Source organism: Oncorhynchus clarkii, chromosome 7 (genome assembly GCF_045791955.1).
Source record: "Oncorhynchus clarkii lewisi isolate Uvic-CL-2024 chromosome 7, UVic_Ocla_1.0, whole genome shotgun sequence".
NCBI lineage: Eukaryota > Metazoa > Chordata > Actinopteri > Salmoniformes > Salmonidae > Oncorhynchus > Oncorhynchus clarkii.
This window is the reverse complement of record NC_092153.1, coordinates 22,464,629-22,482,150: the sequence shown is the minus strand read 5'-3', so window position 1 is coordinate 22,482,150 and position 17,522 is coordinate 22,464,629. Positions and strand designations below refer to the sequence as shown.

At 44.6% G+C, this 17,522-nt stretch overlaps 1 protein-coding gene across 2 annotated transcripts in view; it reads left to right on the top strand.

Moving 5' to 3' along the window:
• LOC139413076 (aryl hydrocarbon receptor-like) overlaps positions 1-17,258 on the top strand; it is a 70,864-nt gene extending 53,606 nt beyond the window's left edge. For both annotated transcript variants that reach the window (XM_071160110.1, XM_071160111.1), the window contains 5 exons: positions 2,167-2,276; positions 9,404-9,545; positions 11,522-12,025; positions 12,257-13,505; positions 17,043-17,258. In XM_071160110.1, the coding sequence (XP_071016211.1) occupies positions 2,167-2,276; positions 9,404-9,545; positions 11,522-12,025; positions 12,257-13,505; positions 17,043-17,195 (2,158 nt within the window). In that variant the 3' untranslated portion in view covers positions 17,196-17,258. The remainder of the gene's footprint in view (positions 1-2,166; positions 2,277-9,403; positions 9,546-11,521; positions 12,026-12,256; positions 13,506-17,042) is intronic.
• The last annotated feature ends 264 nt before the right edge of the window (positions 17,259-17,522 follow it).

The following is a 17,522-nucleotide window of genomic DNA, read 5'->3' as shown; positions in this document are numbered from 1 at the left end:
GAAGGGTTCTGAAAAATGATTTCTCGCCAAAGCGAGGTGTGACCGTGAATATATCATAGTCATCCACCTCGGTGGAAATGACTAGGGACACATAAAGGGGACAGCCCTGGTGCGTCAGATGCGAGCTGATCAGGAGGTCGTCATCCAAATGTTCCCAGGACAACAGTGGTCTACACTGACATCACACAGTGGAGGAGTTGGATGTTTCAGTGGGAGTAGGACATCAACAAGCGCATAGAGATGGCCCGGCGCTCTGTCAACCAGCTGGTGTTTGCATTTCTGTTACAGGCCATGCCCACAATCGGCCATTTTGTCATAAATCACAATGTCCCTGGGCAGTACCGTAGGGCAGGGTTTCCCAAACTTGGTCCTGCCCCCCCCCCCCCCCCCCCTGTTTTTTGCCCAGGCACTACACAGCTGATTCAAATAATCAAAGCTTGATGATGAGTTGGTTATTTGAATCATCTGTGTAGTGCTTAGGCAAAAACCAAGGGAGGGATGGCGTGCATCTCATGAATGAGTGCAACAACCTCCTCCTTGAGAGTGAGAGCTGATCTCTCCTCTGTTCTAGTAAGACCACTTAATAAATGTAAATAAGTGTGTGTGCCGGGAGGGGGCTGTCAAAACTATAAATGAAGAATGGTCTAGATATGTCCTAATTAATTTGCAATATGTACGATATGTTAGCTAGGTGGCTAACGTTTTCTAGGATAGGGTTTAAGGTTAGGAGTGAGGTTAAAGGGTTAAGGTTAGGAGTTATGTTAAAGGGTTTTAAGGTTATGAGAAGGGTTAGCTTACATGCTAAGTAGTTGCAAAGTAGCTAAAAAGTATTAAGCAGTTAGCTAAAATTGTCCATGATGAGACTTAAACTATGTTTGAGTTGCTAGACATCCTTGTTATACGCCCATCCTTCCACCCTCGAGACTTTTCCTATTTCTGAAGTAAATCTCTATTTGTGATGGCATGTTATAGAAGGATCCATACACTTTTTTGTGATTTGGTACATGCCATTTACATGAAAAATAGAGATTTAGGTACAGTCTCCTTTAAGTAACCTTCTGTCTGATGTAACCATACCAAACGTAACATTAACATACTTATTTCAGTGTGCCAGATTTACATTTACTATGTTACGTATAGTCTATGAGACTGACTGGCACACAGAAATTCACTAAGCAAGCAATGATTCTGATGTTGTTTTAACCTGGTGCAGCACCCTCACTACGTTTTACTTGTGGATGGCGATTTGAGATTTTCTGTGAACACACAGAAAAGTAATTTGACACTGTGTGCACGCATTTGGATCATAAATGTCAAGACGGCAAGAGAGACAGTTTATGCCGGAGCAGGAATTTATTGGACAAGTGTTATGAAACAGCGATGCTGTCAGTCTGTCTGGTAAGCATGCACAACCGAGGTTCTGTTTACGTGTGTGTTTGGGGTTCAACCATTTACTACATGCGGTTCAACATAACTCACTCCCTGTTTCTTAACAAATCAATTTGTTTTCTTGGCTATGTTTTGTGGTCTTGGTTGTTCTTAGTCGAGGAAATGCAGCGTAACTAACTAACTGCAGGGTTTATCCTGTCTGAAATATGGCTACCTCGTTACCGTAACTTGGTCTGTACAATGCAAATTAATATGATTAGAGTGGCAGTTTTCCCAACGTTTGGCGGTTTTAAACTGAACTATATAGTTAAAGTTAGTTACGTTATGATATATTGTGGCGCGTGAACTGACCCATTTTCTAATGTTAGTCTTACCTTGGCTAAGGTTACTTAGCTAGATAACTTTAAATTGGCTGCCAAGGACAATGGCTAATTTATTTCCGCTCCAATTGCACGCAAGTGTTTAGGTCAGCAGTTTACACATGGTGACTTTAGCCTTGTGAAAAACCCTACTTGGCAAGATGTAGCTAGCTAGCTTTCATCACTTGTTGGGTTCTCGGTAACGGACGAACGGCTCACGACGAGAGGCGGGGAGTGTGTTGTGTACCACCTACAAGTTGATTTGAAATGTTCTTTTGAGATTTGTGTCATAATGATTTACATATGATGATGATAGGGAGATTTTGAATTGAACACTGAGCTTCAACCAGTTGTCTATTATAGGCATTATCGTCTCGTCTATAATAAGGGTGTTTTTGTGAATGTTATTGCATTGCAGGGGGAAGATCGTGCTGGGCTACACCGAGGCTGAGCTCCGGGTTCGAGGCTCTGGATACCAGTTTATCCATGCAGCTGATATGCTCTACTGTGCTGAGAACCACGTCCGCAGTAAGGCTTTTACTATGACTTCTCTACCTTTTTTTAAATAATGGAATATTCCAAATAACATTGGTTTAGAACAGTACCTTGACAATTAGACTTGATGTACACTACAAAAGAATGTGGACACCTGCTCGTCGAACATCTCATTCCAATATCATGGGCATTCATATGGAGTTGGTCCTCCCCCTTTGCTACTATAACAGCCTCCACTGTTCTGGGAAGGCTTTCCAATAGATGTTGGAACATTGCTGCAGGGACTTGCTTCCGTTCAGCCACAAGAGCATTAGTGAGGTCGGATACTGATCTGTCGGTGTTCCAATTCATCCCAAAGATGGATTTGAGTCCAGAGCTATGTGCAGGCCAGTCAAGTTCTTCCACAACGATCTCAACAAACCATTTCTGTATGGACCTCTCGTTGTTCACAGGGGCATTGTCATGCTGAAACAGGAAAGGGAACGTTTGTGAAACATCACAGCACAGTTGAAAAAATGGATGGTGTTAAGAGAGATGGGAGGAGTTGAGTGGAGCTGAAGGGTGGGATTAAAAACAACAAGATAACTTGTCAAATATGCTGTGTCCGTAAAATGTATATAGGTTCAGAACTTTTGTGAAACAGCACAGTTCAAAATATATAGCAAAATAGACATCAAACTGGATGAGCTTCAGCGATAGATGAGAGGGGTTGATGGTAGCTGAAGGATAGGATGGAAAACAAACAAAAAATAACTATTGTAAAATGCATTGTCTGAAATGTGCAGTACCAGTCAAACGTTTGGACACACCTACTCGTTCAAGGTTTTTCTTTATTTTTACTATTTTTTTCCATTGTAGAATAATAGTGAAGACATCAAAACTATGAAATAACACCAAAAAAAGTGTTAAACAAATCAAAATATATTTGAGATTCTTCAATGTAGCCACCCTTTGCCTTGATGACAGCTTTGCACACTCTTGGCATTCTCTCAACCACCTTCACCTGGAATGCTTTTCCAACAGTCTTGAAGGAGTTCCCACATATGCTGAGCACTTGTTGGCTGCTTTTCCTTCACTCTGCTGGCCAACCCATCTCAATTGGCTTGAGGTTGATTGTGGAGGCCAGGTCATCTGATGCAGCTCTCCATCTTGGTTAAATAGCCCTTACACAGCCTGGAGGTGTGTTGGGTCATTGTCCTGTTGAAAAACAAATGATAGTCCCACTAAGCGCAAACCAGATGCGATGGTGTACCGCTGCAGAATGCTGTGGTAACCATGCTGGTTAAGTGTGACTTGAATTCTAAATAAATAATTGACCGTGTCACCAGCAAAGCACCATCGCACCACCTCCTCCATGCTTCACGGCGGGAACCACACATGCGGAGATCATCCATTCACCTACTTTGCTTCTCACAAAGACACGGCAGTTCGAACCAAAACTCTCAAATTTGGACTCATCGGACCAAAGAACAGATTTCCACTGGTCTAATGTCCATTGCTTGTGTTTCTTGGCCCAAGCAAGTCTCTTCTTATTGGTGTCCTTAAGTAGTGGTTTCTTTGCAGGAATTTGACCATGAAGGCCTGATTCACAGTCTCCTCTGAACAGATGCGGTTGAGATGTCTGTTACTTGAACTCTGTGAAGCATTTATTTGATCTGCATTTTAGAGGCTGGTACCTCTAATGAACTTATCTTCTGCAACAGAGATAACTCTTGGTCTTCCTTTCCTGTGGTGGTCCTCATGAGAGCCAGTTTCATCATAGCACTTGATAGTTTTTGCGACTGCACTTGAAGAAACTTCTTGACATTTTCCGGATTGACTGACCTTCATTTCTTAAAGTAAAAATGGACTGTCATTTCTCTTTTGCTTATTTTAGCTGTTCTTGCCATGATATGGACTTGGTCTTTTACCAAATAGGACTATCTTCTTTATACCACCACTACCTTGTCACAACACAACTGATTGGCTTAAACACATTAAGAAGGAAAGAAATTCCACAAATGAACATTTAAGAAGGCACACCTGTTAATTGAAATGCATTTCAGATGACTATCTCATGAAGCTGGTTGAGAGAATGCAAAGGGTAGCTACTTTGAAGAATCTCAGATATTAAATATATTTAGATTTCACTATTATACTACAATGTAGAAATTTGTAAAAAAAAAATATATATATAAAAAAATAAAGAAAAACCCTTGAATGAGTAGGTGTATCCAAACTTTTGACTGGTACTACTGTATATAGTATAAATAACCTGGAAGTAGAAGCCTAGGTGGGGTTGTCCATTAGTTTACTCCAATTAGGAGAGGGGTGGTAGGGTCAGGGCAAAATAAAAAGGAAAATATATTTTTAGGTGTGTATGTGTATATATAAAAAATATATGAGGGATTGGAAATCATGCAGACAATTACATTGATGGAATCCACAATCTATCTGCAATATTAAAGCTCATCTACCCCCAACATTTTTTTTTTTATAATAAAAATATATATATGGAAAGAGCCTTCCCCAAACGAAGCACAGACTCGTCTAGAATGTCATTGTATGGATTTCCTTAAGATGGAACTAAGGGGCCTAGCCTGAACCATGTAAAACAGTCCCAGACCATTATTTATCCTCCACCAAACTGTACAGGTGGCACGATGCATTGGGTCAGGTAGCATTCTCTTGGCATCCGCTAAAACCCAGATTCACCACTCCAGAGAACGTATTTCCACTGCTCCAGAGTCCAATGGCAGTGAGCTTTACACCACTCCAGCCGACGCTTGGCATTGTGCATGGTGATCTTAGGCTCGGCCATGGAAACCCATTTCATGAAGCTCCCGACGAACAGTTCTTGTGCTGAAGTTGCTTCCACATGCAGTTTGGAACTCAGTAGAGAGTGTTGCAACCGAGGACAGACGGTTTTTACGCACTTCAGCACTCGCCAGTCCCATCTGTGAGCTTGTGTGGCCTACCACTTTGCGGCTGAGCCGTTGTTGCTCCTAGATGTTTCCACTTCATAATAACAGAACTTACAGTTGACCGGGGCAGCTCAAGCAGGGCAGAAATGTGACGAACTAACTTAGAAAGATGGCATCCTGTGACGGTGCCACTTTCAAAGTCACTGAGCTCTTCAGTACGAGCCATTCTACAGACATTGTTTGTCTATGGAGATTGCATGGCTGTGTGTGTGATTTTATACACCTGTCAGCAACGGGTGTGGCTGAAATGGCCAAATCAATTCATTTGAATGGGTGTCCACATATACTACATAAGTATATTAGTACTACATAGAGCTATCTAATTATATTGCCAGCAGCATACCACCCTGCATACCACTGCTGGCTCCCTGGATGGGAGACCAGATGCTGCTGGAAGTGGTGTTGGAGGGCTAGTAGGAGGCACACTTTCAAACCCTCACAGTCACCTAATAATCCCCAGTTTACAATTGGCTCTTCAAAAAATCGTTGCTGTAAATGTGAACGTGTTCTCAGTCAACTTACCTGGTAAAATAACAGGGCAGTGGGGACACTGCCCTGTGTAGGGTGCCAGTGCCTTGCGAAAGTATTCGGCCCCCTTGAACTTTGCGACCTTTTTTTTTTTTTTTATATAATTTTTTTTTTTTTTTTACTCCTTTTTCTCCCCAATTTCGACGTTTGTAGTAGCTACGGGTGTCGTGACTCTCTGAGGTCATGCGCCGGAGGAAACACCGTACCTGGCCAAGATCCCATGGCACTTACCCGGGCGACGCTAAGAGTAGGGGTGTGGCAGCCCCTTTGCGCCACCCGGGAGGCCAAACTTTCAGTGCAGCAAACTCTCTCCAGAAGTTCAGTGAGGATCTGTGAATGATCCAATGTTGACCTAAATGACTAATGATGATAAATACAATCCACCTGTGTGTAATCAAGTCTCCGTATAAATGCACCTGCACTGTGATAGTCTCAGAGGTCCGTTAAAAGCGCAGAGAGCATCATGAAGAACAAGGAACACACCAGGCAGGTCCGAGATACTGCTGTGAAGAAGTTTAAAGACGGATTTGGATACAAAAAGATTTCCCAAGCTTTAAACATCCCAAGGAGCACTGTGCAAGCGATAATATGGAAATGGAAGGAGTATCAGACCACTGCAAATCTACCAAGACCTGGCCGTCCCTCTAAACTTTCAGCTCATACAAGGAGAAGGCTGATCAGAGATGCAGCCAAGAGGCCCATGATCACTCTGGATGAACTGCAGAGATCTACAGCTGAGGTGGGAGACTCTGTCCATAGGACAACAATCAGTCGTATATTGCACAAATCTGGCCTTTATGGAAAAGTGGCAAGAAGAAAGCCATTTCTTAAAGATATCCATAAAAAGTGTCGGTTAAAGTTTGCCACAAGCCACCTGGGAGACACACCAAACATGTGGAAGAAGGTGCTCTGGTCCGATGAAACCAAAATTGAACTTTTTGGCAACAATGCAAAACGTTATGTTTGGCGTAAAAGCAACACAGCTGAACACACCATCCCCACTGTCAAACATGGTGGTGGCAGCATCATGGTTTGGGCCTGCTTTTCTTCAGCAGGGACAGGGAAGATGGTTAAAATTGATGGGGAGATGGATGGAGCCAAATACAGGACCATTCTGGAAGAGAACCTGATGGAGTCTGCAAAATACCTGAGACTGGGACGGAGATTTGTCTTCCAACAAGACAATGATCCAAAACATAAAGCAAAATCTACAATGGAATGGTTCAAAAATAAACATATCCAGGTGTTAGAATGGCCAAGTTAAAGTCCAGACCTGAATCCAATCGAGAATATGTGGAAAGAACTGAAAGCTGCTGTTCACAAATGCTCTCCATCCAACCTCACTGAGCTCGAGCTGTTTTGCAAGGAGGAATGGGAAAAAATTTCAGTCTCTCGATGTGCAAAACTGATAGACATACCCCAAGCGACTTACAGCTGTAATCGCAGCAAAAGGTGGCGCTACAAAGTATTAACTTAAGGGGGCTGAATAATTTTGCACGCCCAATTTTTCAGTTTTTGATTTGTTAAAAAAGTTTGAAATATCCAATAAATGTCGTTCCATTTCATGATTGTGTCCCACTTGTTGATTCTTCACAAAAAAATACAGTTTTCTATCTTTATGTTTGAAGCCTGAAATGTGGCAAAAGGTCGCAAAGTTCAAGGGGGCCGAATACTTTCGCAAGGCACTGTATAACTACATCTCTCTAAGTTTACAATGTCACTTCCCCTTCCATCTCTCTGAGTTTCTAGTACATAACAAATCGAGCTCTCTGAGTTGAAATACTGGAGGGGACAATTTGCCTAATGATAGTTAAAATACACTAGTGAGCTCAAAACCAAGCATGATGTTATTCATTATTATTGTTATTGGCCAATATCACAACTTTTTGAGTTTAAATACTGGAGGGGACAATTTGCTTAATGAAAGTGTTAAAATAAACTAGTGAGTTATGTCAGTACAGTATATGCTGCCTATTCAAACTTTTGACTCACAACCTTTTTATTGCTTTTGGAAAGTAGTCCGGGGTAGTAGGTTGGTGTCTCTAAAAGACGAGCGGTCAGATGGCTAGCAACACTGGCTAAAAGTTTTATCTTGTTGTTGATACCATGTCTTGTTTTGACTGATTTCATGTCGATTCTAATTTAAAAAAATCGCTAGATAGCAAGCCAACAACTCTAACGATGTATTTGAGAGACAAGCGCTCATTGTGCAAATGAATTTATGTTTTCAATTAACATTTGGAAACCAAATCTAGTTTACATGTTGTCAGCGATTTAAACCAACCCCGTCTTTTCTGACACAAAGTTGCGCATGCAGCATTTTTGTTGCTCGACAACCAACCCGTCTGTGTCTCTGTGTGGCACATGGTTGGTTAGAGTGGAGAATATGTTTACAGATAATCCAGATTACGAAGGAGATTGTGCAAAGCCCAGAGTAGAGCAGAGTACCGCAGTGTGGTGAACTAGGGCCACATATCCATATCAGGAATGGAATAAAGATCTAAAGTCTACCAGGGGCCACTGAAACTGACACACTAATAAGAGTTTCAGTAGCACTGCAGGGGAACACATTGGGTGTAAATCTGCACTGTCTGCACATCTCTTTACTGCAAGCCTCTGTAGAACAATGGGTCTACAGTGCCTCACACCTGTGTCCGTTCACCACAATGAACCTACTCTGGAAAGCTGCACAGCTGAGACGTGCTGTACTCCACGACACACACAGCAAAGTGGGAGAAGGATCAAGGAGAGTGTGTGTGTACATATCAAATTTTATTTGTCACATGCGCCGAATACAGCAAGTGTAGACTTTACCGTGGAAATGCTTACTTACAAGCCCTTAACCAACAGTGCAGTTCAAGAAGAAGAAAGTATTCAACAAGTAGACTCAAATTAAAAGTAACACAATAATGAGGCTATATACAGGGGGCACCGGTACCGAGTCAGTGTGCGGGGCTACAGGCTAGTTGAGGTCATCTGTACATGTAGGTGGGGGTGAAGTGACTATGTATAGCTAACAAACAAACAGCGAGTAGCAGCAGTGTACAAGGGGGGTCAATGTAAATTGTCTGGTGGCAATTTTATGAATTGTTCAGCTGTCTTGTGGCTTGGGGGTAGAAGCTTTTGAGGAGCCTCTTGGACCTAGACTTGGCACTCCGGTACCGCTTGCCGTGCGGTAGCAGAGAAAATAGTCTATAACTTGGGTGACTGGAGTCTCTGACAATGTGGCTTTCCTCTGACACTGCCTATTATATAGATCCTGGATGGCAGGAAGCTTTGCCCCAATGATGTACTGGGCCGTTCCCACTACCCTCTGTAGCGCCTTACGGTCAGATGCCGAGCAGTTGCCATACCAGGCGTTGATACAACCGGTCAGGATGCTCTCAATGGTGCAGCTGTAGAACCTTTTGTGATAATGTTGTGGTAGGCCTGAGTGAGGTGTGACGGTGGTGCCTGCGTGCATAGGTGCATGTACACTCACACGTGTACAAATAGCATATTTCTGCAGACTTGCTTTTGTAAGCGTCATGAGTGTGTAGGGGTTGGTTCCATGCATGGGTGCACATATGTACCGTACTGTTGCCTGTGTTCGGTTATGATCATGATTGGTTCTGATACACCCCCCCCTCCCCCCCTCCCCACCTGACTCGGTGTCTTATGTGATTCCAGTGATCAAGACAGGGGAGAGCGGGCTGACGGTGTTCAGACTGCTCACTAAGGATAACCGCTGGAGGTGGGTCCAAGCCAACGCCAGACTGGTCTACAAGAACGGCAAGCCTGACTACATCATTGCCACCCAGAGGCCCCTGGTGTAAGTGCAGGTTTAGCTTCTTCACCCCTCCATAACCCAATTATGTTTTGAATACATTTTTAAACCTAAACACTTTTCTGAGTGTTAAATGTGACACTAAAGTTGATTTAGCACTGGAGATTTTGCTTTGTTTGCATGAAGGATTTCAATGAGGTGAGCGGAATATGTCATTCTATACAGTCAGAGCTGTTTAGTCTGTAGTATTAGGGACTTTAGTCCATATAGTTGTCCCCCGTGTTCTGGGAAGCTCTTTCTCGTCCTGCTCTTGTTCCCAGTGAGACAGAGGGAGGACAGTAGATTAGATATCATCACATTAATAGTATACTGTACACCGGGAGTTCCCAAACCTTTTTGGCCCGCAACCCCATATTGATATCTGAACATTCTCGCTACCCCCACCATATGAAAAAGAAAACGTCATTTACTTTTTTAATGTGGGGCTTTGACAGTCAAGACATTTAAATAATGTATCTTATCTCACCACCGCTAATGAGATGGGTGTGTTTGATGCATGTCATGTCGGAGCGTCTCAAAGTCGGGAGGCGTGGTCAACAGTGAGAACCGCATCTCTCCTGTCACGTCCAACCTGGATCGATATTTGGTTTTAATGCAGATGAGAGCACTGAATCAGCGTACCATGAGTTTTAATGCTCTGAGGGAGACTGCGTTGTATTCCCTTGGAGTCAAGAACCAAAACGTCTTCATAGTGACCGGTGAACGCATTGTCTGCAGCATTCAGTCACATGGCAGCTCGATCAGCTGTTCAATTTCACTTACCGGCACGTCAACTGACCCAGGATCACAGTCAGACAGATTTTGCTGATTCGTTCACTCATCCGTACAATTTGTTTGTATTTCCCTGCATGCTTGCCTTCAGTTTCGTTCAGTTCCCCAAATATGTCTGTTACGTAGGCAAGGAGACACGTTTTCTTTTCATTGCACAAAAGACACGTTTTCTTTTCATTGCACAAAGTCAACAAAGTCTGTAATTTTAAATCCATTGCGAATGACAACAGTTCCTTTCTCAATTCGAAAAATATTTTCAACAATACCCATCGACAACCACCCAACCTCGGTGTGAAACAGAACATTGTCATGCTCTGATCCCACATCTCCACATAGTTTTGTGAACGGGTGAACCCAGTACAGTTCACAATCGAATTTACCTGCTGCGTATCTCAAAGTTCTGCTCTCGGCGTATCCAGTCTAGCTCAGTGGGTTTACCATCCAATGTTGTCCATATGGCAGAGGGAGACACGTTCATAACTAAAGTGCAGAGGCCCGGCCAGCCGTCCAGCGATAGATGGAGCCCCATCTGTGCAAAAGCACCACTATTCGATCCCATGGAATCTGTTTTTCAGCACACTGAGCATCCCCTGTGCCATATCATGCTTGGCAATCGTGAGACAACAATATGTCCTCATGAATAGCATCCCACGGCATGCAGCGAACTAAAGTCGATGGTATGGGCATCTCGTCCCTCATCGCTAACATCCATTTGGAGAGAGCATAAGGTGGGGAGTTTGAGTCAGCTATAGCATCAATTTTTAGTTTCTGTGTTGTCTGACAAAGGTTTTGATGTGAGTTTCTGTGCCTATGCTTCCCCACACATTGTTTTCTCCATATCAATTGCGGCCAGTAATGTCAGTCTCTGCAAGAGTGTGTGGTTTTGTAGCGGGGCTTAGCCATTCATCAACTGCAACGGTCAAGAGCGACCTTTTCCCACATTACAATGATTTTGAGAGACAAAAGATCTTATATAAAAAAAACATTTTTACCAGGATTTTGGAAATTCTCCCTCGACCCCATTTTCATATCAGGCGACCTGACATGGGTCACAACCCCTAGTTTGGGAACACACTGTTTAAATGAAGCTGCCACCAACTTTAAGGACACGCAACCTTAACTTTGCTGGAGTTTTATCCTAAACAATAAGAGTGTGTTCTGATTGGTTCTCTCCATCCTCTCGTTCCCAGGGAGGAGGAGGGAGGAGAGCACCTGAGGAAGCGTTCCATGCACCTCCCCTTCACCTTCGCCACGGGCGAGGCCCTTCTCTACCAGAGTAGCTACCCCATCCACGGCCTCACCGACTCACTCCAGGCTAAAGGCAAGACCAAATCCAAGAAGGGCAAGCTGGACAAGAACCCGTCGAAGGATAACGGTGGACTGGACCCCAGCTCCCTGCTCGGGGCGCTGATGAGGCAGGATGAGTCCGTGTACGTGTGCCAACCAGCCGTCGAGCCCAAGATGTCCTTCCACAGTAGTCTGTTTAGTGAGGGAGGTGAGGGGAAAGGGCAGAGCAGTGGATACTATAGCGGTGGCCCTCTGGGTGGGGGTGTGGGAGAGAGCTGGAGCTCTGTGCCCGACGGGGTTACCACCATCTCCACTGGCCTCAACGGAGAGCCTCCGTCCTGCTTCGACCCGCTGCTCGCCACCCTGGACTCACTGTCTCTGGAGGGGGACGAGACATGCTCTAACAGGTGAATGTATATTTTTGCATATAATATTTTATAAGTATTTTCCAATTTAATTGAGTGTAAAGTACCATTGGACTGCCCAATGTACAGCCAGTCTTGCCCAAGCTTTCCATTCTTTAACCCTTCTGATAATGACTTTTTAATTCAGATGTTTTTTTTTCTATTTGCATTGTTGTACTCCCATGGCTCTATGTATTTAGAATTTGTCAAATAAAGTAAATGTCTTCCTATCAGCGAGCTGTTCTCTGCTCTGGAGAACCTGGGTCTGAACGCAGAGGATCTGGAGCTACTGCTGCTGGATGAGAGGATGATCAGAGTGGAGATGGATCCGGACTACATCCCCTCGCTTAACGACCTGCTCACCAACAACGAGATCCTCGCCTACATCCACGACTCGCTGGAGAACAAGACCGAGGAGGGCCAGGGTGGGGACAGTCACGTGTCCATACCACCACCTTCAACCACAACCCATCCCCCTGGCCCTATCCTTAATTCTGCCCTTATCCTTAACCCTCATACCCAAGCTGCCCCCACTATGCATATCTCTACCTTCCACCCCCAAGCTACTGACCCTCCTGCCCCTCAACCCATGTTACCCCCTCACAGACTACCAAAACAGCCACCCATAGTGCAGCTCTCCCAGCAGATGCAGCAGCACCTCAACTTAGTAAAACCCGTTCTGGAAAAATACCCCTGGCCCCCGACACAAATGGACGTCCCCACGCCAAGCCAGCCAGACACCCTGCAGCACACAAACTCACTAACCTTGGTCCATAATGGTCACTGGCTTCCCCAGCAGCAGCATATGCTTGCGGGGCTGGATGACCACTGCCAAAGTCTTCACCCCCTGGTTAACAGTAAGACATCCCAGCTGGGGCTTCACAGGGCCGGGCAGCTCAAACAGCACCAGCACCAGAACAACATCCATCTTCAGAGCCAGTGGCAGCAGCACAACCAGCACTTACAGGTCCAGCTTCAATCTCCGTGTCATTTCAAACAGCAGAAGGCTAGTAGCAGCAGCAGTGCCACTCTCAACGGGGTGCACCCTGATCCCGATTGGCAGAGTTCCAGCTACGACGACCAGTTGGGACTGACCGCTAATGGAGCTAATGGAGCCTGCACCGTCTCCTACCCCAACGGGCATGCGGACACCCTCACACACACTACAGAAGGAGAGGTCACTCATACGGATTACTGTATGGGTGATTTGACTACCGTGGGCATGGTCATGAACAGGGTTACGGTAGGGGGCATAGGTCACTACCAGGGACAAGGAGGGGTGACCGCTAACCCCTCAGACCATCTGGTGCATCACAAACAACATTCTCCACAGGTCCCATCCACCTACTTCCCTCAGTACTCCACCACACAGAACTCCTTAGATTACATCCTGGGGCTGTCACAGCCTCAACACACCATGCCTACTCTGGACGCCTACGGCATTTTGAATAGCCCCGCTTCCCAGGATGCCACTCTCTGTAAGGTAAGAGTCAAAGAATAACGGAAGATGCTCGTCGATAGATCATCGACCTAATGTCTTTTTCTTGTGTAATATTTGGGGAATTTCTGTGACTGTATGTTTATTTGTCTTGTTGTTTGTGGGACTGTCTTGTTAATAGTCATTGACAACCCAGCATTTTAGAAGCTCCGTGTCTATGTCATGAAAGCGATGGTTCTCTGTGAAGGCACTAATATGGCATGGGAAGCCCCAGCCTCGGGCTTGTTTCCGCTGCTGCTTTATAGTTCAACGTAAGATAGTTTGATGTGAACAGACATGCAATGTAAACAGATGTGTGGAGAGCAAGGGTCACGGCAGTGGAGAGTCTATTAATGGACAGGAGAAGTAGGTCTCACACGGAGTGGCTTTGATCTTTGAGGATTGCACTGCAATGAAGTCAACTGTTGAAATGATTCCGTCAACTTAAGCGTCGACTGCAGTAGGAATAACCTCTCCCTACCAGGGTTGTTTCCTTGCAGGCGGCACAACATACCCTTGACCTAAATGCCTGATCTGATCCTACCGCAATGTGATTGTGAAGAAAGCAGCTCTAGTCTGTAGGCCCACCTTACATTTTCAGCTTTGAACAGATTGTACAGCATGACTTCAGATCAGGACACTGACTGGAAGTGTACCTAGTGGAGGCGTTTGAGAGAACAGTAGGCTATTCCACTTCCATGGCTGCTGCTCTAGGGTGTCTCGTACAGTACTATACAGTATATGTTGTGTTCAGTAATGTAGGGTTCTAGCTCAGTCAAGTATTGAATGATGTTGCTTTTAACTTCTTATGGCTGAAATCCCTCTACCGGGATCGATATGACAACAACAGTTTCACAACAGCCAGTGAAAGTGCAGGGCGCCAAATTCAAACAACAGAAATCTCAATTAAAATTCTTTAAACATACAAGTATTTTACACCATTTTAAAGATAAACTTGTTAATCCCACCACAGTGTCCGATTTTCAAAATGGCGTTACAGCGAAAGCACACCGAACAATTATCACCGCCTAGTCACAGAAACACACATTTTTCCAGACAAAATGAGGAGTCACAAAAAGCAGATTTAGAGATCAAATTAATCACTAACCTTTGATGATCTTCGTCAGATGACACTCACAGGACTTCGTGTTACACAATACATGTATGTTTTGTTTGATAAAGTTCATATTTATATCCAAAAATCTCAGTTTACATTGGTGCGTTATGTTCAGTAGTTCCAAAACATCCGGGCATTTTGCCACATCAATTTACAGAAATACTCATAATAAACATTGATAAAAGATACAACTGTTATGCATGGAATTATAGATACACTTCTCCTTAATGCAACCGCTGTGTCAGATTTTAAAAAACCTTTACTGAAAAAGCACACCATGCAATAATCTGAGTACAGCGCTTAGACAACAAAACAACGCCAAACAGATACCCGCCATGTTGTGGATCAACAGAAGTCAGAAATAGCATTATAATATTCACTTACCTTTGATCTTCATCAGAATGCACTCCCAGGAATCCAAATTCATGAGGCTTGAGCACTAGGTCCAGACGAAAAGTCAAAAAGTTCTGTTACAGTCCATAGAAACATGTCAAACGATGTATAGAATCAATCTTTAGGATGTTTTTAAAACAAATCTTCAATAATGTTCCAACTGGAGAATTCCTTTGTCTTTAGAATTGCAATGGAACGCAGGTTGCTCTCACGTTGTGCAGTTTAATTGCACAACACGCCTCTGTACATTTGGCGACGAGGATGAGATTTGGACCAACGCGTGCCTTTTGTAACTGTGTACAGTAGTCCTGTCATATAGGGACACAAGGGGCCCAGTCAGTCAAAACAAGGCCTCAGGGGCCAAGACAAATTGGACTATAGAGCTCCGCTCATTAGTACAGCACACAGTCCATTCTGCATGCTGGACACCATCTTCCTCTCCTTGTTTGTTATTGTGCCAAATTAATGTTTCAAGATCCATGAAGGGTAACGAACGATAGAGTTGGTTGGTCTCTTTGGAGGGAGAGAGACGACGGTGAGGAACGGTAATGAATAGAACAAGGTTGAGTCCCACAATGAGAGCTATAGCTCCCAGGCAGTGAACGCTAACCGGACCGGCATCCATTCATGCCCCCGCCCCACTCCGCCTTTCCTGTGTTTTCTTTCGGGGTCAGCGACCATGCCCCAGAGGAACATAGAGCCAAGCTGGTCAGTCAAGCATGAGCTGTCCTGACCTACAATTTGCCCATCATCGTTACCTAATACATACAGGGGCAGAAGAATGTGTGGAAATGTTGTGTACGCGCGCATGGGTGAGTGCCTACACGCGTGGTGTCACATCCCACCACAGGGGGTGCTGTTTCCCGGGGGGGGGTTGATGTGATTTGGGACGGAGTAGCATGAGAGAATTAGAGAAGTTGAGTTTGGCCTACTTTAACCTGACTGGGTTTGTCCTGCTGCAGGTGCTCAGTATCCTGCTGGTCTGCCCCTATAGGGGGCCTATATAAGGTGGCCCTATTAGGATTTCTACATGGATGATGCCTAGCTAATCCAGTTAGGGCCCACTAAACAGGATTACAATTAGGCCGATGGCAGGAGCTGTCACAACAGACACTCTGTCCCCACACACACACACAGGATTCCCTCATACAGGGAAGCCACAAAGTACACACTCACACCTTTGGAGTATAGAGAGTGGAACTCAGTGTGTGTACCAGTGTCAGTACTCTGTTGGTTTGGCGGATATGCTACTTTTTGTAGTTAGCTAGTATATGAGCGACTACTACATGCTACAGTTAGCTGCTGTGGGGGAGGTTTAGTCATTAGCCTGGTCCTATTGTAATCCTACCCTGGTGCAGTACATGGTTTAGTCCCTTCTCAATGTCATGTAATGTGTTCTCTGTCCTGATGACTGCAGGCCCCCCAGTCTACCGCCGTGTGTGTGTGTGTGTGTGTGTGTGTGTGTGTGTGTCCGCTCCACTCCACTCCGCTCTCTGGCTGACCTGACCTGCAGTAGCCCTTTCCTGTAGTCAAATGACCTAGTGTCCCCATGGGTAGAATGTTGTTAATAAACATTATTTCTAAAAACCCACAAATCTTTTTATGTCAAACATTTTTGTTATTTTTACAGTCTTCTGTGATGTGTGTGTGTGTGTGTGTGTGTGTGTGTGTGTGTGTGTGTGTGTGTGTGTGTGTGTGTGTGTGTGTGTGTGTGTGTGTGTGTGTGTGTGTGTGTGTGTGTGTAATATTGGGATGCAAACTCAAAATGTAATACATTTCAACTCTATCTGACATGGTACAGTTGTCTTCTTTGTTTAAGCCCAGAACCATCTGTGTGAGGTGTATACTTTGGTTTCAATGTAGGTGTGTTTAAGACTACGAAGACCCTGATTTAGCCCACTGCAGTAAAATATTAACTGATTAGTGTCAATGACCACGCCACAGAACAGAGTGTAGTGATTATAGTCGTTTTTTTTGGGGGGGGGGGTTGTGTCCTATACAGCTCCAAATATATTTTCTTGTTCTGTGTTTAGATGGAGAACGGCTGCATCCTCAACGACACCAACGTGGCTTACACAGGGAGCTGTCTACTGCCCAATGTGAACAGCCAGACAATCAGCGACAGTCTTCAGCCCGACGCCCTACATACCCTGCCAGACCCACAGACTACTGGCTTCTACCTCTGAGAGGGGGGGGCGGAGGGGGTGTCAGGGCAAAGAGAGACCATTGGACCATTTTATCAGGACAAGGGGGGGCGTAAAAAAATAAAGAGAAGAGGAGAAACAAAATAAGAATTAAACTGAACTATGGTCGTTACGACTTTCTATGTAATGTTCTCTCCATTTCATTTGTGTTCGACGGACTCCGTACTCAGTGAAAGAGCTCAGGATAGTGTCTCTCTGCACTCTGACAGTAGTTTCCCCACTGGCACACAGCTCTAGGGGGAGGGGGTATGGTTGGTTGAGAGAGCAGCGATTTCTTCACCACTGTGAATATCAGTGTTTTTCTTTATG